The following is a 20,871-nucleotide window of genomic DNA, read 5'->3' as shown; positions in this document are numbered from 1 at the left end:
GAAGAAGAATAATAAAACCAACAAATACAATAGGTTTCTAGCCCTTCGGGCTCGAACCCTAATTAAACTGGTGCTTTAGTGAAATAAAAAAACGAAGAGATATTAAATTAGCCGTGCAAATATGATGCCCTAAAACTGAAGACGTGATTGCGCAAGCGCTGCAACTTGCAGACGGTCCCTCAGCGGCAGACACACTCTCTCTCTCTCTCTCTCTCTCTCTCTCTCTCTCTCCCTCTCTCTACAGCTCCGACAAGCGTCTCACTTTTCATGTAGCTCACATTCAATAGCCCGTAACACTCGTGAACCGCTACTTCGGGGTTTCGCTGTTGCTTTACTGCACGGGTTTGTCCGTCCTTTCACGATTACTCAATCGTTTCACGTGCAATCCAGTTTTGCACATCATTTCTCCTCTAGTCACTTTCTTCACCTCAGACACCCATCGGGCTAATTCATCTGTTTGCCTTTTAAACGGAACGCAATTTAAATGAGATGCAAATTGCTTTGCGTTTGACTTCGATGTCGCGCGCCGCTACATTCACAAAAGTTTCTTCAATTTCAATGTAACATTTTCACCGCCGCATCCTCCTGAAGGGTTGCGTGCAGCAAGCGACGGATTAAATGGATTAGTTTTATCAACTCGGTCCGGAGTCTTCAAGCAACTTGTGTATCTTTTGGTTTGTTTGGTGCGGTCTTTAAAAATGAGCGAAATAAACACAGAGGAGAGTCAGCACGAGAACGGGGAGCATAACAGAAAGGAATCGGACCGTCAACTCCGGTTGAGACTGTGCGTTTTGAATGAAATATTGAACACCGAACGGGATTACGTGAGAAACCTGGCTTTTCTGCAGTCGGTGAGTGTATGAATTGCATGATCTGAAGTTGAACATAACTTTGCCCGGGTTGTAGTTTGAGCTCACCATGTGACTGGTTGCATGCAGCAGTTGAGTGGTAATTGTTGTCTCATTTACAGGCTCATAAAACTCTTCATTTGTAGATAACGGGCACTGGTGAAGCTGCCAAACAGTCTCTATTTCAATCATTCGTTTAGTTTGTTTTCCTCAAGAATGGGGAAGAGCCAAAGTTTGTGAAACAGCCAGCCTTCCGAAAACAGACCTTGTTGACATTTTTTTTTATAAAAGAACAATCAGGCGTTTGATCAACAAGCATGAAGTTGCACAAGGGCCTGTTTGTAGAAAACATCAGGATGTTCACTGAGTGTTTGTGTAGTTTTTCCATTGGGTGTTTTCTGTCATTTTAAACTTGGGTGATCTCCAGGGTGGTACTTTACGGGTGTGAAATTTTGAAAATGACACAAACATGTTAAAAACGAGAAACACAAGTCTGTCACCTTTTGATGATGATTCAAATAGGCTGTAATGTTAACATAAATGAAAGTGTATTTCCTGGTCATGTGTCAGTTCCTTTTTTAAGTCCAGTCTAATAAAGACGGCAGCAAGAAAACTGTTTTTCTCCTATCTTAATCATCAGTGACCCTTCCCCACATTTAATGTGAATGTTTTTAAAGCAAGCGAATGAATAAAAAGCTAAATAGATATATGTTTGCTGAAATCTGCAGATAGGGACTTGGCATAGTTTGGCAAGTGTTTTCTTGCTCTGAGCATCAGATCGTGACATAGCTTGCCTGGATTTAGGAATAAATGATCATGAATCCATTTATATTTCCATACACAGTTAAGTGAGTTATAACTAGTACATCAAGCCCATTTATCACATTTTAAGTGCATTCCATGATGCATATCTCTGTTACATTCCACACCAGGACGTTTGTCCCATATAAAGCCTCTTGATCCTGCGATACATTTAGGAAGCACCAAGGGACTGCAGTTTTGAGAGGTTTTATAAGAATGGCAATGAGCAGGAAGCTGTGCCAATCCTTCATATAGGCCTGTTAAGGGTTCATAGTAGCTTTTGTGAAAGCTACCAAATGATGGTCTGATCTACTTGGCAGTAAGCCTTTAAAGTGTTTTTGAATGACCTTTTTTGACTTAGGAGTGTTGTTTATTGTTCCTAAAGGAAAATCTGGAAGATGATGGGTACACTTGTTCTAATTGTTATTTTTTCTGTATGGGAAAAAGTCGTAGACTACTCTCATCTGGTAAGTCTCAAGGGGAACATTTCCCTAGTGGTGGGTCTGATGTTATTCGATCTGGAAGCGTTTACTGAAGCGCGACCAATCAAATTAGTCCTTGCAGATGCACATGACGGTCTCGCATCAAGATATGTTGATGCAGGTGAAGCGTAGCAGACGGCAGCGATTCAGGTGAATGGGAGAGGAAACGGCATTGCATTGCATGGCTCTTTATGGCCCCTGTGTGTCCAAAGGCATTGTGTGGAAAAATAGCGGCTAGAGATTGATATCAGAACGGCTGCCTTTTAACTCAGGTGGTCTGATGTTCTTTTGTTAGCACACAGTCGTTCTGAACATGGCGGGCTGCCACACACTCTGGGGAGACTGATAAATGCCTCATAAATTTGTTGAGATATTTAAACAAGATACTTTTTATTAAAGGTTTCAGGACTGTGTCTCTGTCATTCCCAGAATGGTTCTGCCTGCCACTGTTTATCAGTGAAATTCCACGGAGGACTATTAGACAGATATTCCAAATGGATAATGCCATAAATTATATATAAAAAAGGCAAATTTCATAAACTTTTGACAGAACCAGCAATTCCCTCAAGAGCATTTATGACTGTTTTGTTATATTTTGGAATCTTATCTTGCCAAATTTTAGGTTAGAAAAGATTAATATAATAGGATATATTAATACTTCACATCCATTTATGGAAAATGAATAATGCTTAATAGCACATCAAATGCTAGGATATTCGCTAGTTATGATACAGTGGATGAACATTACCCGAATTACATACATCACCATATGCTGAAAAGTGTGCAACCAGTAGGCACTTTACTCTCCTATCCCATAATCCCACAGGAGCTGAGGGGCAGTCATTAGAGTACGTCATACATTTGGTTTGAAAACACAGGTCAACGCTGTGCCAGCTAACTAATATTTCCAGTCATTTATTTATACTACACATGCCTGCATAGCTACAGAAAATATTCACCCATCGGGAAGCAAGATCTTTATCAGATTTAGTATGTTCTATTATAGTACTGATTTATATTCGGTGTGAATTGTATCAGTAGCAGAGACCAGCTTATTAAATATCTAATTTATTTGATTTATCAGACACAGACATCAAGACCGTAAGCTAATTTCAACCCCTGGGGGTTTAGGGACTCGCACAGAGACACAATTATTGTTCTGATTTAAGCGATGAATATATGGGCATCCCCAGCATTTGTTTGGGTCTCTTTCCTGTAATAAGTGATACGCAGCCCCTCTGATGTCTATGTTGTCCCTCCAGCTGTTGTTAGTTTTTGTGCCACAGCTGGGCTCCCAAGGAGGAGTGAGAATTGGTCCAACAGGCTAAGAGGAATGTATCTAGGACCGGAGAGAGGAAGTGGAAGTGGTGTGCTTCCTGCTTGCAGATGAATTCTCTGTCTGAGTGCTTGCAGGAGGGGAGCACAAGTTAAGGTTTTCTGGGTTGAATATAGTTTGTTTTTTAAACCCGAACTGCACCACTGTGTCACGACCAGCAACTATAGATTAATGTCTGCATTAGTCAAACTGCAGAAACAGCAGCTCATCTCAGAATTAAAGTGTAAATAACACTTTTAAAAATTGGAATGCTATTTTTGTGCATTTGCTAGAAAGCATAGTGTGTAAGGAGAGGACAGGAAAGTACATGGTGGAGAGGAATAGGATCAGCAAAGAACCTTGAACGTACACAGGTTTGGCCCCTATTGACTTCCATTGTAAGGACACCAAACCCCTGAGACATTTCACAAAATATCATCTAAAGATATGAGATGAGCTGAAAAAAGAAAGATGAGCTGGTCTAGTCCTCGACACATTTGACACATGACAGATGTTCTGATAATAGTGACAGCATGACCTGTTTCAAATGATTAATCCTATCACAAAACTGAAAGAGCAGTGAGGTATCTGTTGACAATTTGTTTTTGGCACAATATCTTGTAATCCAACTGGTGGTTTCTCTGCAAGCTGCAATGTAGACAGTCTGTTAGCCCCCACATATGCTGCAGATGCTCAGAATCACGGATGATTATAGGAAGCTTCGCCACCTGTACAGCAACAGTCTACATCTGGCAGCTCTTTTATCACGACAGCATTTCAGTGGCACTTTAACATAAAAAATAGAAGATTTTAAATAAAGCGCTGCATTACTGATGAAGTGTATCTGCTGATGACGTTGTGCCATCCATTGAAGTGTCAGGTTATCACGTCGTCTTAAAAGAGTTTTTCGCCGAAAGTCCTTGTTTTTCTTTGTCTTTTGTGTGTTATAAGTTGCCCATGCATGTATTAGACACGTGAAATTGCAAATATTTAAGTGTCGGAACAAAATATGTATTTTATCTAGAAGCGAAACGCCTGAAACTCCTCGTGTAACCACAACGCCACAACTTGACGTCAGCTTGTGGAGTGATTTGACTATAACCGCACAAATCTACACGGAAGTAATGTGGGCGGTCTTGTAAATCTCATTGTAGCATCGCCGGCACAGCCTGATGTTCCGAATATTTGAAGAGGCGTTACATTTCCGTGCAGTTTTTTACCAATCACCACGCACTAGTGACCTGGCCAATCATAGCACAACTCGCTTTTCCGAGCGATGAGCTTTGTAAAATATCAGCTCGTTTCAGAGAGGCAGAGCAAAGAGGCACGAACATGCACGTTTTTTAACCTTAAATCATGTATCCACATTGTATTACATATAAAGCAAACATAAAAACTCGTTTTAGCCAAGTCAAATGACCCCTTTAAAGTTGTGACAAGTCACGCGATATAATCCGTGCCACAGGGCCACAAGTCAGCAGGTGGAATTTCAGAAATCTCTTGAACTTTCTAGAGCACAGTTAGCTTGGTAGGCATTTCCTCATGGCTATGTTTAAACATTTGATATCGGTATAATGTTACTAAAAAAGATAACATTTTCATGCAGTTGAGTTACTGGTTTACGTTATCTTGTATTATCCTTCCACATGTTTTTGACTTCCTCTGATAACATAACTCATGAATTTAAGGTAAAGGAAATACTTCAGCTCTTTGCAGCGGAAGCTAGTCTTTCTTTTTATCTATCACACTTTGTAAATGGAGAAGGAGCCACCCAAAATATCACATTGTTTGTATAACGTTTGGATGATTGTATTGCTAACCATTCTTGGCCAGGACACTCCTGTGAAAGAGATCCTGGATAAATAAAGTTATTGTTATGTAGGAGGATATTTAGAGTCGTCTTTTTGTGGATCCTGTACCGAATAAACTGCAAAATTAGCTAAAGTAATCTGGATGTACCATTTTGTGCTTTGACAATTATTGTGAGTAAGAAAACCTGCTGATGTTCTAAGCGATATTTGCCATCTAGACTAGACTTATCAGACGGTCTGAACTGAAAGTCGAATGTGCAGATATGAGAAAGCCAGCTGATTGGTGAGTCACTGTGAGGTCATGAGCACAGCTTGAAGCTGATAAAGACGTCTGTGTTTCTGTGAGAGGCCTTTAGGATGCTAATGAATTGTTTGTTTATTCGGGTATCAAAGACAGAACAACATTCTTGACATATTTTCCATCGATAGTGTAGAAATCACTTTCTCATGCTTGCTTGATTCAGACTTCACATTGACATCAATCTGGCCAAGTGCCATCACACATACACAGACACCTAAAATACACCTTCTGCAAACAAACAGACAGCAAACAAAGCCACGTCTTTGAGATTGTGAATGTTTACAGACGTCGGAGAGGTATGCACAATCATATGGCATACGTCCTTCTGCAGATGTTCTCAAAATGTTCAATAAAGCACAGATTGTGGCTCGCAGCAATATCGCAGACTTTAAACTGACGCTTATATAACATGCAAGTTTTGGATTCAAAGGCTAAAAAGCTCAGTTTTTTATCTCGGCTGTTTAATTGTTCAGGTTGTGGGGATTTGTGTGTGTATATATATATATATATATATTTTTATGATGTCAACTTTGCCTCTGATCGCTCTGTGGGATGGTGGTGGTTATTTGCTTGAATTAGCTACAATGAAATAACAGTGTTTTCTCGCTCTATTTCTAGACCGCCAACACCCTTGGCTTAATTGTGACCCAACGCAAATTACCTTTGTAGCTGCAAACAATAGTCGCCTTCTCGAGAGGCATGTTGTGCAAAGAGGGAGATGGCAATAGAAGCCCATACATGATGCATTGACCCTTTGGCCCCCTTTGAGAGGGAGAGCTCTGAGGAATTCCAAAGTTTTCCAGAGGGAATTGCCCCTGCGATCTGTTGCCACAGGCCGGCCATAGTGTCATGACTCTTGGATTTTTTTGGTGGACTCTTCAGGGTTCTTCCAGATGTTTGGAGTTTCCCGTTCCTGAACGGAACGAAATATGAACGCAGTGATGTTAACTTATCCTGCTCGGCTCAGCCCAGGACAAACAAAGGAGTGTGCAGCATTGATGAATGTGGACTGATGTCAGGGTGACCGCTTTAAACTGAATTATTGACTCATGCCCTAAAGAACACTGGGAGACCGCATTAGTACCTGTTAGCTGATGTAATGCCCTTTCAAACACTGAAGTGATTGCATTTGAGAAGCTAATTAAGATTAATCAAAGAACTGAAATGAAGTCATTTTACTCCCCATTGTTTGTGGTATAGAAGAAACTTTGAAGTGCGGCTTATTAAAGGATCATGGGAATTTAGTAAGCTAAATTTGACTATTTTTTAAGGGGAGTATCCATACTCAGTCATTAAAATGAAGATGGTTTATTGTAGACCCTAGGTTCAGGAAAGGAAACCCTTTACTTATCAAGAACCTTTTTTTGCTAAATAGGACTTTTTTTTAGCTCTTAAGTAGACAAAACTAAAACAAAAAATGAACCCATAACAGTACTAAATTCTATTATTAAGTAATTTTATAGCGCTTTTTAAAAATTGCATTGTAGCAAAGCAAGCAGTACAAGTAGAAAAAGAAAAACAATGTTGAACACACAAAATAGATAAAGATGTCACCCTAGACGTATAATATGAAAGTAAAAAATAAATTGGTAGAAAATTAAAAAGACAAAGAAAAATAAAATTATTTCTAAAGTTATTGTAAGCACAAGAACCAACGAGAGTTCAAGTTATAAACTACTGTAACTACTGCTTAAGTGTATGTAAAGCTGCTTTGCAGCATGAAAAACACTACTCAAATAAAATGGAATTGAATTAAAATAGAATTACACATATTGCCAGTTTCACTACATAAGCTCAAAATATTAATATTTTTCTCCCACACACTTATGCTTTGCTTCATAAAATCTCTAATTGTAAGGTTCTCCTATGAGATCAGTCTGTAAATTCTGTTTGTATCAGACTCACTTCAGACTTTTATACATTTTAGCTGTGCAAAGCATTTAGAAACCAAAGTTTTATTTAGGAACATAATACAGATTCAGTATGTGCAATGATATCGGTTATTATGTCATCATGTGGGAGGGTTTTGTGGTAAACAGACAGAGTCTTCTCGTCCAGCCACCAAAGCCACTTTTTAAAATAAAATCAATGCAGAAATGGATGAAATCGTGCATATATGTGACTCAAATAAATCACTTTTGCGGTAACTTGTGATGACTTGTGAATGTATGGCATACCCTGTAGTAATGACTTGACGCCATTAATCTAGAAGGGAGTAGAAATGGCACATGAGGATCTAAGATAATTTGCACACACACTCATATAAGCGTTTGATAAATGTTAAAAGTGAGCTACTGCGGTCAGATAAATGCAGGTATACGTCAGTTGTACACACCAAAGGTAATTAGACTGAGTGTGTTTGTTTGACTGGTCAAGATAATGATTAGTGACACATGACCAGCGCTGGTGTCTGCTCATGTCATATAGGCCAGCTTAGGGTCTAGTGTCTCCTTTCCCCCCTGTGGTGAATGAACCCCTGGCTATCATGGCACTCTTCCATGTGCTCGATCGCTCTTCCATGGAGAGGAACCCAAATGCCTTCCAGATGGTCCCTCCAATCTGGACTGAGATCTGATCCTGGACTACACATGTCAACACAAAACCTTGTAACAGTGCTGTCCAGTGAGTATTCAGAAGCAGTGTTGGTTTTTCGCTACACCTAATGATAGGATGGCGTCACGGAGCTTGGGTTTTCTTGTCAATGGATATTTAAATGGGGGAACAAACAGAATCTGAAATTTCCAAAACAACTGAAGAAATGGAGCTGAAACTTAGGGTCAGAGGTTGCAACAAACCTGTTGGTATTAATTAATTGTGCAGTATAACTTGTTTGTTTTGTGTATATGAGTAATATTGTGAGTGCAGTTACTTTAAGCAAATATACATTTTCCTGTCAGACAATAAAGGCCAATTCCAAAGTTATGGATGTAACATTTCAGTCAAAACTTTAAATATAAACTCTCAGAGAATGTATTTATTACAAATCTGTTTATTTAGTTTAACTCCTGTTGATGGAGCACAGTTTCTATTAAAGATGAGGGAAATATTCTTGCATTGCATGGATGTGACAAAAAAGGACATGTTTTGCAGGATTTTTATGAATTAAAATGCACAAATAAGAATAATACCCAACAAATGGAGAAGGGATGACTCTTCACAGAACATGAAATAGGTATAAAATCTTAAAAATTCACGTGGCCACTTATCAGGTATATGGATCCATCATGGAAATGACTATTCTGAAAATGACACTCGCCAAACTATGGAAAATCATGCTGCAATAAAATAAAAATTCTTTAAAAACTATACGAGACTTTACATAGGTATTTAAACCACCACATATTGACATCTTATCTATCAGTATTGTATTTTTTTTCTTTTTTCATGTAAGGTTGACATTTGCATTCAATTGACCTAAACAAACAAAACAATCTCATAGACTTGCAGTGTGATCTGTATATTTAGACAACTAAATATCATAGATAGGCTGGTTTTGTAAATAAGAAGATTGTTCTTAATTGATTATTCTGGTTAATAAAGACAACAAAAAGTCCACAAGAACCCATAGTAGCTTAGCAACTGCATAGCAACTGCATGGCATCCACCCTAATGCACACCTATGTTTTCTGTAATGTCATTGTGTTTTTTGGTGAAATCATCTCCATCATGTTTCCATTAGATTCTTTCACTTGCTCTCCCTCTGCTTATTAGATAATTCTCTCTTGTCACCCTCGTTTCTGTCTGTCTGCTCTCCTGTAGCGCTGTGGCACATTTCCATCGTTATCAGCAGCTCAAACAGCCGTGAACTTTAAAGCCTCTCGTAGCGGAAGTGCGGGACAGGGGGCCAAACTCAATGAGGACTTTGTTGGAGCGGGCGGTGGAGAGGGGCGATGGTGAACCAGAGTCATGAGGAAAAAGCGATCTCGGGTCCCCTCTTTCAGACCCCATCCTCATGCTGCTCGGCTCTTTGTCTCCATTAGCTGTGTCGTCGCCACAAAGAGGATTTTTTCTCTCTCTCACTTACCCCCCTTCTCCCTCAGTTTATTTATTCGATTTCACACCACGCCGGCCAAAGTTGCCCTTCCTTGCATCCAAAACTACTTCATACGCTTTTGCAGTGAGGCAGATTCTCACAGCGAGCCATGAAAGGGCCCTTTGGAAAGCCCTGGTGAGTTTTTAGCCGGGTATTCAGAGGAAGCGTGAGCGTCGGATTCGGTCAGTTTTGCTGTTGCTCACGTTGTGGGAACCAATGTGGGTTGTCAAGATTCTCCTCACTCGCATAGGAGAATGAGGACAAATGTGAGGTTTGAAGAACCTCAGGGGTGTTTCTGTGACCCTTTAATGTTCTTTGAATGCTAAAGTACCAGCAAGTAAACGGTACTGTTTGTTTAATGCGGGAAAACCAACTTTGTGCAGGATGCTATTGTTCGCAACATGTGTTGAGACGTTTACATGAAGGAAGGCCTGATGGTTTATGGTTTACGGACGTCCTGGACAAAGGGAAAGTGGATGTCCTATATTTTAACAATATCCTGTCTATTATTACCCATTATGTCTGGCTGAGTGTGTTTGATTTCATAAAATATCCATAAGGTTCCTTATAGAATATTGTCTGCGATCCATGCAGTCCCATAGGTTTTCACATAGGGAAGGGGTTGGAAATGATATTGTTGTACAACAAGATGGCATCTCTTTAGTACAGTAAGCCATTACTCGGGTCTGTGGCTGCTCTAAACAAAGAGCTAAAAGAAGATGAATCATGGAAATTCCTGTAGCTCAATTGATAAGAGCATTGTGTTTGCAACACATTGGTCATAGGTTCAATCCCTGTTCACTCAAACGGATAAATGTATAGATTGTATCTACTGTAAGAATAAAATAACAGCGTCTGATTCATTTACAATGAACTAAAAATTCAAGGTGCATTTGATATTCCAGACTTCTGAACAAAAGTGTATTTTCTTCACACTGTCCTAGTTTTTCAGGATATCCAGGTTCCCTGTATTGTTGTGTATTGTAAATATCTTCATTGTTGCTTCTGTGGAAATGCTGATGGACAAAAGGGAAACTGACTGCTAGTAAATCTCCATGTTTGCAGAAATATCTTCTGCTGTTTTAATGGGAATGCTGATAAATGCCATTTATTTGTCTGATGCTGTGACTCACTACACTACAAATGTGCACTTAAGAACATCTTTATCCTTATTGTGATTTTGTTAGATCACAAATTGTGTTTCTGATGTCCAGGAATTGTACCAAGTAACTGGAGATGATTCATGACTGTAATGTGGTGATGCGTGTCAATGTTAAACATCACCATTTGATGTGTCAATATACAATTGTCATAGCCTGAAGGAGAGAGAACTTTGATATAGTATATTACCTAATCTTGCCCCTTGGTAGTTTTTACTTTGTCGCTGCTAGTATTTTAGTGTAAACTGTAAAGTATTAGCTACGGCATAATCTTTGTGTATCTTATTGGATACAAAAAAAGGTCAAATAGCAGTACAGTTCAAATGTGGGATGAATAGCTTTATTTAACTCTCACTGTTGTTTTGTGGGACTAAAAACATGGCCGGCAGGTCTTTAAAGTTTCAGTTCTGTCAAGTCAGAACTTAAGTTTGTACGTGTTGTTCTTTGGCACTGTTTTCAGACGTCTCACTTCTGTTTCTTGGTTCGATTAGTAAGAATCACGTGCCACTTTGAAGGCTCAGAATTGTGCTTGGATGTTAAAGCATTTCTGCTTTTTCGTCATCTGTAGCTTCCCTTATGTTTTTAAGCAATTTCGGCTCACCCAAAGCACTTTTAAGATTTGGATTGGAATAATTGTTCTTGCATAATGGGGACACAGTCGATGAATTCATTATTTAAATCAGTTAACCTTCTTTATACAGTAAATTGCAGTAATGTATTACATCACATTAGCCTGAGTTATTTTTTTTACATTTCTATCAACAATTTTGCCATGAAACTGTTCCTGTATAATTGACATCAAGCGCTAAGGTGCGTTTTTATACTTTTGTTGTACGTAGCTTTAGTCAATGAGTTTTTTAGGACTGTCTCTTTTAATGAAACTCCAGATTTTACCCTAGTTTCACAACTAGGGGTTTAAAAGGAGAATGTCACAATAGCCAGTCTTGTCCTTTATTTCATTTGTGTGCTGGTACTGTGTTTGCCCTCGTGCGACAGACTTCACGTGCGCTTTAAAGTGGATGTGGTTAAAAAAGGATCTTAATGACACATAACATGTGTTTCAGTAATCAGATGGTTTGATACCCTGATTAACAACTGTGTCAAATAAAAGAGTTTATCTTATACATCTGCAGTTTATATACAGTTTTAAGTGTAAATTGCCTGGCTATTTTACATGACATTTGTGTAATGCGTATGTCAGTACAAATCATTTCTTATTCTCCATCATACTGGTTTTGGCCGTCTGTGGTATAGTGCTGCTAGGTGACCCAGAACGGTGCTAGCCTTGACGTCTGCTGGTGGCAGAAGTGGTGGCAGCAGGCTCTTGACCCTCAGCGCTGTTGGGAGAGGTTGACGTCCACCACAGCATATGGCCAGTCTGGTTTGGTCCACCTTACTGTCTGACCGTCTTTGCTTGACTGATTCACATTAAACAAAAGGCTTCTTGCCCATGTCTGGCCTTATGTCGCGGGGCGATTCATCTCGGCTGGTGTGTTGGATCTTTTGCAAGTGAGATGCATTGGTCAATTGAAAAACCAAACTAATATTCATAAATGACATTATTACAAGACAACTGATGTCAATTTTTGACTATTGTTATACACACTGACTGATAGACAGAGAATAACACATTCCGTACCATATTAAAATGTGTCTGGTCATCACTCTTCATGTCTTGCAGTATGCACCTTGGCTGATCTAAAGCTGGTCCTCCTTTATATTCATCTTCTAAATTGTTCACAACCCAAATTTATCCACTGTGCATAAAGTTCTTTCTTTCTTTCTTGTTGTTATTTCTTTATCGTTGTTGTTCTGTTTTGACTAAACACTTGCATGCATGTGGCCTTATTCTCTGAACTGACGGATGCGGACCACAAGAAGCCTCTTCACACACCACAGTGTTTCCTGTCCACAGTCATATCCTTCCTCTTTTTTGCTTTCCGTAAAGAGAACTGAACTTTATTTCCCCAATATGAGTTTCACCTCCGTTCATCCATTGCTCAGATTTTTGCGAGGAAGATTCTTATTTCTTAAACCGTGTATGACATTTAACAACTAAAAAATGACAAAGGGTTTGTAAAAGCATTCTAAAATAAAGCATTTGAGTTATATATTAACACGCTGCCGGCTCAATTGACAGATTATATTATCCTAAGTGACCGAAAGAGACAGTCCACCCAAAAATGAAAATTCTGTCATCATTTATTAAATCTCTTTTCGTTATAAACCCATTTGAATTCAATTGCAAGTCAATGGGCACTGCCGTTGTTCGGTTACCAACATTCTTCACAATATCTTCTTGTTTTGTGCTCTGCAGAAAAAAGAAAATGATGACAGAATTTTCATTTCTGGGTGAACTATCACTTTAAAGTAACAATTTGGCAGGCGTGGTTGCATTTTTCTATTTTGGTTGTTCTTATATTATTATTCTATGATTTTTGTCGATCTAACTTTATAATACATTTTCACTTGTCCATACTTGAAATATCCCACTCAAAGGCATTGTTGATGTCCTGGTAATTGAGTTGCAGTAGTGTTTGTTTACCAAAGAGGTTTTGAGTGCTCTGTCAGTTTGCATGACAATGATGGACTCTCTCTTCTGTGAGAGAGGCCATAGAGAAGGTCATTTGAGTGGACTGGTGAAGTGTCTGACCCCTCTGTGAACGAGCAAGTGTGACAGACGTGGTTCTTTAGATGTGTTGGATGAAATTTTCTCACTCATGTTGTCCTCTTTTGTCAGACTCTGGTAAGATGTGCTGCTGTAGTCCCTTATCAGTCTGCTTGCGGTTGAGCTGATCTACGTTGGTCTCATTGTGCTGGCTGCCTATTCTGCACCTGTGTTGGTTTTGTCGTATCTGAAAGGTTCAGTCAGTAAGATTTTCTCCAAAGATAAGATTTATCCATTTACCGCTGCGGGTAGGCATGTTTATTTCTAAAACCGTGCAAACAAAATTGTTTTGGTGTTGACGAATGGTTTAGATTTGAGGTCAGTGAAGCAGGGTTTGGTATCAAATATGTTTTATCAACCTACAACAGAAGACATTGCTGTAGTTCTTAAATGCATTATAAAGCCTCACATACCATCACAGAGCTGGCATATGTGTGTTTCTGTTTTGTGTTACTTCACTGTTTCCATGTGGTAAGTTTATTGGCAGTAGTCCATCCACAATACAAGGGTGACAGGCAGTACACGCTTCCTACCCAGCCCCCCTCTATTTCCTAATAATGACAATCATTGTTTGATAATGGACTAATTTAAAAGGAAAGCCTTCTAGACAATAAGCAGTGTTGATGTATTGTGTGGGAAACGGCAGCCTTTTTGTTACGGATATGGTTTGTACTGCCTTTTCCTTCCTGCAATGCAAGGGGCCAAGGTCTCTGTCCTGTCACTGAAGTAAGTCTTCGTGTTTTGGTTAAGGTCACCCCATGTTGCAGGTGGCAAAATTATAACGTCTGTTTCCTGGCAAAACATTTCATTGAGAAGGGAAAAAGAGTCGGCGAACAGCTTGTTTCCTTAGTGGGGGCATATGGACGCATTCATTCTCATCTAGATCTAATAGCCTGTGGCTATTCTACTGTGTGTAACTCAATTCCCCGGTCTCTCATACCAGCTGGACGGAACGGCCATAGTCACAGCATTGAGTATTTCAGCTTCATTGGAGGAGTGTAAAATGTGTAAATTTTTTGAATCATGGAAGTGACTTTTTGTTTGGCGAAATCTCTGCTTCTTGCCTCAGGTCCCTCATTGAGCTGCATTATAATTAAAATGTCATTTATTTGATTTGTTTCTATTTTATATTCATTTGTTCTTATTTTTTCTATTTTTTTATTTAAAACATTAATGTTTTAACTGTATTTTTACTATGACACTCAACTTTTTATTTTTGTGTGTTTCATATTTTGTTTTGTTTTAGATGTATTCTATTATCTTCTGTATATATTTTTTATATTTGATTTTATTTCATTATTTTAATATTTTATTTTATGATTAAATTATTATAACTGTATTTTTATGTTTTTTTTCTGACACTCACCTGTTTTTAACCTGGATGCAAGTTCATGTCTAAACACCTCACCGTATCACAGGCATAGATAAACGGATAAAATTCAGTCATCTTGTTTAGGTCTGTCTCAGCTCGTTTTTATTGAGATGAAATAAAACTCAGATTCATCTGATTACTAGAAGAGATTACTAGTCATAACAAAATTGCATTTGAAGATTGATTTTCAGTATTTCATTAGATCACGGCCTTGTGCATCTCTGAATGAGAATGAATGAATTCATTTTTTATCCTGCAAACATGCCCCGCTCGCACCTGTCATCCTCTGCTGCTGACTTCACACTTGCCGTTGCCCGGAGGAACGGCTGCGGTTGCCATGACAGCACTGTGTAGCACTATAGTATTTACGTGATTTTTTGACGTAAGCGCAAGAGTGATGCGGTAGAGGACCGGAGAACAGCACAATGCAGTCAAGTGAGACCTGGGAGAGAAACATTCAACTCATGGGTATTTAAAAACATATCCATCAAAAAAGAAAATTAAAAAAAAAGAGCACCCTTTTATAGGGGAATGACACTTGACATCTTCTAGTAGGCTAATATGTCTTTTTTTAAAAGATATTTTCCAAACAGTACAGGATTTGTTAAAAGGGATTATATTGGAGTAAAATTCAAAGAACTAAACTCTTTATTATCCAGATGCTCCTTCACACGTTTTTTTGTTCTGTCTGTGTAGCAGTTTTGAAGCCCAAAGGCCTGTCTGTAACCCTGCGGTCCCCTCGGGCTGAGTCACACTTAGATGACCGTTTTATGGTTGGATCCGGATGGGGCTGTATGAAAGATTGAATTAGCACACGCCCGAGGGACGGTCCCCTCACGCTGCCCCCGGGATTTGCAGCAAAGAACACGACCACCATCATTGCCCAAGTTACCTTGGGTATCTGTTACAAGCTGTGCTCGAGTCCCTTTTGAACATGGCTCTCATGTGTTTACTTCACAGCCATAAACACCATTTTTTCAGGATTCACATTTGCTTATTTTAGTTGTGCTTCAGCATTTTACATTAAAGAATTCATTGTTTTTTTAAGCGCAAGCATGTGATGTCCCATGATGTTACAGAAGTTTGTAGCTTAATGTGTCTCAGAGCTTTAACAGACAAACACTGTAAGAGGAACATAAGTCAGAATGGTAAATGTTTTCCGGAGATGCAGAAGTGTGACTGGGAGTCAGTCTGCCATTAAGAAAGAATTGAGGAGTTGCCGCCTGTGGGTCAGTCGACGGTTCTAGTTAGCAAACTTTTTATTTAAAATTATTGTGACTTGATGGTGTGTTTAAAGGAATTTATTCAAATCCAGATCGTGTTATAATTTATAACCCCTCATGTCATTCTAGAACCATTTGTGTTTGTTCTGGTGTGGAAGACAAATGAATGTGGCACACCGTTTTGGAATAAAATAAGAGTTGATAAACACCAGTCATGTGACACATTTTAAAACGCTTTGAAAAAAGCTCAAGTTAGTTGTGTGGAGACAATAGCCGGAGTGATGGGTAATGAAGAGACATTGGGGCATTGTGAGTCCGTCTCACTGTTAGAGAGAATCATTTTGCAGAGCCAGATTTAGAAACCTTGAATTAGTGGCCGACTCTCCATCTCCTGAGGAGACGCTTCTGAAACGAAGCATGCAAATCAACACGAAGATATTGATAATCTTGTGTTGTGAATGTATTTTGTTGCCAGGTTGTTTGTGTTTGGTGTGTGCGGGTCTGGGTAGCAGGGCCCCCATCCTTTTCATTGTGAGCATTCTGTATTCTCTTCCGGATGAAGCTCTCTTTAGAAAGCCCTCGACAACTTGTCTGTGATGCTGAGGTGTCCAATAGCCAGAATACGTCTGAGACTGTTCGATATATTTTACAATTATTGAGTGTCCAGTTGGGTCTGCAGTCAGGTGGAGGAGACGGGGTATAAACATGCAGGGTATTTCTGTTACGTTTCAAACAATGAACTTGGAAATGATTCAAATGTAAAAAAATCTCTCTTTCACACTTCAGTGATTTCACTTGTAAACACTAACCAGCTTTTCTTTCTTTATGTTGTGTCAACAGGCTTTTCTTCAGAGAATTAGACAGACGCCAGAAAACCTACAATGTCTCACGCCAGAGCAGGTCAAGGTAAATCCTGTAAATGCATTAATTTTATTTAGAAAAAATACGTTCAGAAATGATTGTATTACATAGATAAGATGTCAGGAAATATTTTCAGATTTTTTTAAGCACTTTAAACTAGACCCATGGTCATTTTTAGTGTTGATTGATTTAAGTTAACCTCAGCTTCTAACTGCTGCACCATAAAGAATGGCGTGAATACGTGTTTTTCTATCACGAAAAATTGCAAAAATTAAAGTGTCGGAACAACAGATGCATTCTATCTAAAAGCGAATGCTCACCCAGACCTGCCTAAAATGCCTCGTGTAACCACACCCCCACAAATCTACATAAGTTTGTGGTATGATTGGACTAAGACTGCCCATATGTATACGCAAGAGAGGTGGGCGTACCTGTCAGTACAATTGCTTTGTAAAAAAATCTGCATGTTTCAGAGAGGCAGGGCAAAGAGGAGATACAAACATGCTCGGTATGAGGAAAATACAGCGTTTTTGAACCTTAAATCGTGTACACACATTGCATTACATCTAAAACAAACAATAATATATGTTATAGCTGTGTCATGTTACTCTTTTAATGCAAGTGTATTTGAAGGCGAAATAAAGTCGAATTTGTGTTTCATATGCTGTGCATCAAATGTAATGATATGAATGCAATAAATGTGACCTGAATGCCAAAACAGTATTTAGGGCCCGTGTGTGAAAATGTGTTATTTAGAGACGTTCCCTGTAACCTTTTTAGTAATTTTCCAAAATTTTCGCTCTCATTCAGATCTTGTTCTCCAACATCGAATCCATTCTGGAAGTCCAATTCAAGTTTCTCTCCGCTTTGGACGGCAGTCTGCAGCCAGAACCTCAGTCGCATCACTCTCTCGGACACGTCTTCCTCCAGTTTGTGAGTTTATGATGTCACGTCATCTTCCTTTAATCTGCTTTTAAACTTCATTTGATCGGCAAGCTTGTTGGTTACACAAACCATCAAAGTCATATTCGTAATCCAAGTGTTAACTTATTTTTCTCCCAGCATTGGATTGTTTTAAATATACAAAATCTCAAAGCATTCACCAGAGTGCTTCCACTCATTCAAAATATTGTCAGCCAGCATCTGACACTGAAAACTCACCCAATAAAAACAACTGTACCACTACCACAACAAACTTTACGCGAGCCTGAAGTGAACCAGCTACTCAGCCTAGTAAACAGTTGTGTAAAATGAGCATTTGTACGACGGTGTGAATATTCATTTTCCATGCACTTAACACTAGACACAGAACCTCTACTGTAGTAATGACTGTTCAATTCAGGCAGCTGACAGTTTGACTCTCTTGACTGTAAGTCATTCAGCTCTGTTTAAATGCATGCTTTGGCACATGGTTGTGTTATCTCAAGCAATAGTTGCTTAGTTCAGCTTCAAAGCATGCGTGTCTTTTCCTAGGGCCATCACAGTCAATACATGCTTTATGCCGAGACCTTAAACATCAGATCTGTGAAATCCATGCGGTGCATGCTTATGTTTTTATGCTTTAGCTCAAGCATTCCATGTTGAAATCTTTCTTTCATTTTCAAAAGAGCATTTTAGACAGCTTAGAAAGTTTCTCCACCCTAACTGAGCCCAATCCACAGTGTTATGCATGGTTGGGAAAACACTTATCTTTTGATTTACTTAACCTTGCTAAGTTCAACGGGCCTTGAGTTTTCTGTCTGTTTCACAGCTAAAGCTCATTACATTTTTTAACAGTTGCTGAAAGGATTGTTTGATTCATGACCTTAAAATCACCAGCAACGTGTTTCCTTAGTGTTGTCTAAATAGCCTTCTGGAATTCCGCCTGTTTTTCTGTGTGGAACTTTGTAAGATAAAACAGCTTTTCCTCTTAGAAAATATGGCAACGATGATAATTATGGTATTCAGTGATTTGATTCATTTTATCTGATGGCTTTCACAAGTAATCTGTTTTCAACACTTTAAAATCTCTCTAAGGTTCTCACAGCAAGCCATTTGGGTTTGGCGTTTATGTCTGACCTCCGACCAAGTTCACTGAAACATTCTGAGGTTTTAACCTCAAACTGTAGTGATTTTCCCTCTGATTGGAAGGCCGTGTGTGTTCTTGGTTGGACTGTTTAAGAGCATATGCCAGGACAGATGTTTGTTATAGATGACGTGTGATGGTGCCAAGCTCTCTCATTACAGGTGCTGAGGTTTGAAGGCCTGAGGGCTGAACCACAGCGCTTAAGCTCCTGCCAAAGTTACACACACAACACACTATATACACACTAATACAAATCACAAACTCACCACATAGAAAAACACATAGATGGACCACAACGTGCATGGGTGAAGTCATGGTATATTAAGAAGTTCTGTAAGACCCCCTCAGGTACTACCATGGCATTTTGGACAGTATCATACTGTGTATGTAGGGATAGAAAGCAACAGAAGCCAGGAAATACAGATGCTTTATTTGAATACTTTCACAAGCTCCCAGTTACCTCTGGAAAAGAGTTTTCTACTCCGTCAGGATTCGGCGTGTTTCAAGCACCATCAGCCATCAGGAAAACATAGCGTCCCTGTCAAGGTTACAGTACCTACACAGACTGTTCCTGTGGAGCTCCGATGAATGTCATTCTATCACCCAATGCATCATTAATACTCTCTTACCTCATCCCTCATCGGATGGGTCTTAAACAGTTCCTCTGGAACATGAGCTGACAGAATGCCTGCTTTTTTATACATCTGAATAATTGCACTTGATCAAACAATGTAGCTACTCCTCTAAACTTAAATCTCTATTTTCTGTCTACTATATATACACTATATAACCAAAAATGAAAATTGCTTGTAACCAAACAGTTCTTGGGCACAACTGTCTACCATTGCAGGAACTTTTTCTTTGTAAATTTCTTTGTTCTGTTGAATACGAAAGAAGCTATTTTGAACAATTTTTCAGGGGAACTTTTGACTACTATTGTAATTTTACCTTCTATGGTAGTCAATGGTGGCCAATAACTGTTTGGTTGCAAGCATTCTTCCAAATGTTTTTCTCTGTGTTCATCAGAACATAGACATTTATTCAGATTTGGAACAACTTGGGGGCGAGTAATTTTTCTTTTTTGGTGCACTGTTCCTTTTACACTAAGATGATTACTGTAGATTGCGCCTGATCTCCTTATCTGTGCCCGTCTCAAGATACGTCTTTTGCAGGTTTTTTTCTTGCAACTTCCTATTTCCACCCAGTTTAGGCCATAGAGAAGGTGTGGCTTTTAGACAAACTATATGCGCTTCGATTTCACATCCTGTGTTGTTTCGAATAATGTAGGCTAGAATGATAGCGGCGACGATCCTTCTGTGCCTTTGATAGTTTCACTACCCCAAACCATCCGCTTATGTCACTTCTCAGCTCTTTTTTTAAAGGATTGGAAAGGAGGGTGCCATTGAACTTCATAAATTTAGTTTACGAAACACTTAGAATCTCTTTGACACTTCTCTTACGAACGTGAAATTTAGAAAAGGGAATGTGCAAAGTAGATGCTATTTATCCAAAATGCATCAGAGACTTTATGGTGGATTATTAAGGTGGTGAATCTGAAGTGACACCAGATTCATTACGATCTGAACATTTCTGATGTGTTAGATGTATTTGATAAGTTCACAGACGTTTTGTTTTGAAAAATGACTCTTTTGTTTTCTCTACAGAGGGAATGTTTCTCTGTGTACGGGGAATACTGTAGTAACCATGAGAAAGCACTCAGACTACTGATGGAGATAAACAAGATCCCTCACGTGCGGACTTTCCTGCTGGTAAGGACCTTTACGTCTTGATCAGAGAATAGTACCTTTTCATTACGGTCTCATGAAGTCCTTTATAAATGAGTCCCATCACAGATCAGATTCACCTCTATTACCCTGCAGATTTCCTTACTAGTTGGATGAAATTGCTGAATTCATCTGAAAAATCTGTTG

At 39.1% G+C, this 20,871-nt stretch overlaps 1 protein-coding gene across 1 annotated transcript in view; it reads left to right on the top strand.

Moving 5' to 3' along the window:
- The first annotated feature begins 267 nt into the window (after nucleotides 1-267).
- The window catches only part of prex1 (phosphatidylinositol-3,4,5-trisphosphate-dependent Rac exchange factor 1), a 64,004-nt gene continuing 43,400 nt past the window's right edge, over nucleotides 268-20,871 (top strand). The window contains 4 exon segments of the mRNA XM_056773231.1: nucleotides 268-851; nucleotides 16,855-16,920; nucleotides 17,686-17,808; nucleotides 20,605-20,709. Of these exon segments, the coding sequence (XP_056629209.1) occupies nucleotides 699-851; nucleotides 16,855-16,920; nucleotides 17,686-17,808; nucleotides 20,605-20,709 (447 nt within the window). The 5' untranslated portion in view covers nucleotides 268-698.

Source organism: Triplophysa dalaica, chromosome 18 (assembly GCF_015846415.1).
Source record: "Triplophysa dalaica isolate WHDGS20190420 chromosome 18, ASM1584641v1, whole genome shotgun sequence".
Taxonomy (NCBI): Eukaryota; Metazoa; Chordata; class Actinopteri; order Cypriniformes; family Nemacheilidae; genus Triplophysa; species Triplophysa dalaica.
The sequence above is the reverse complement of the archived record's forward strand: the minus strand, read 5'-3'. Positions and strand labels throughout refer to the sequence as shown.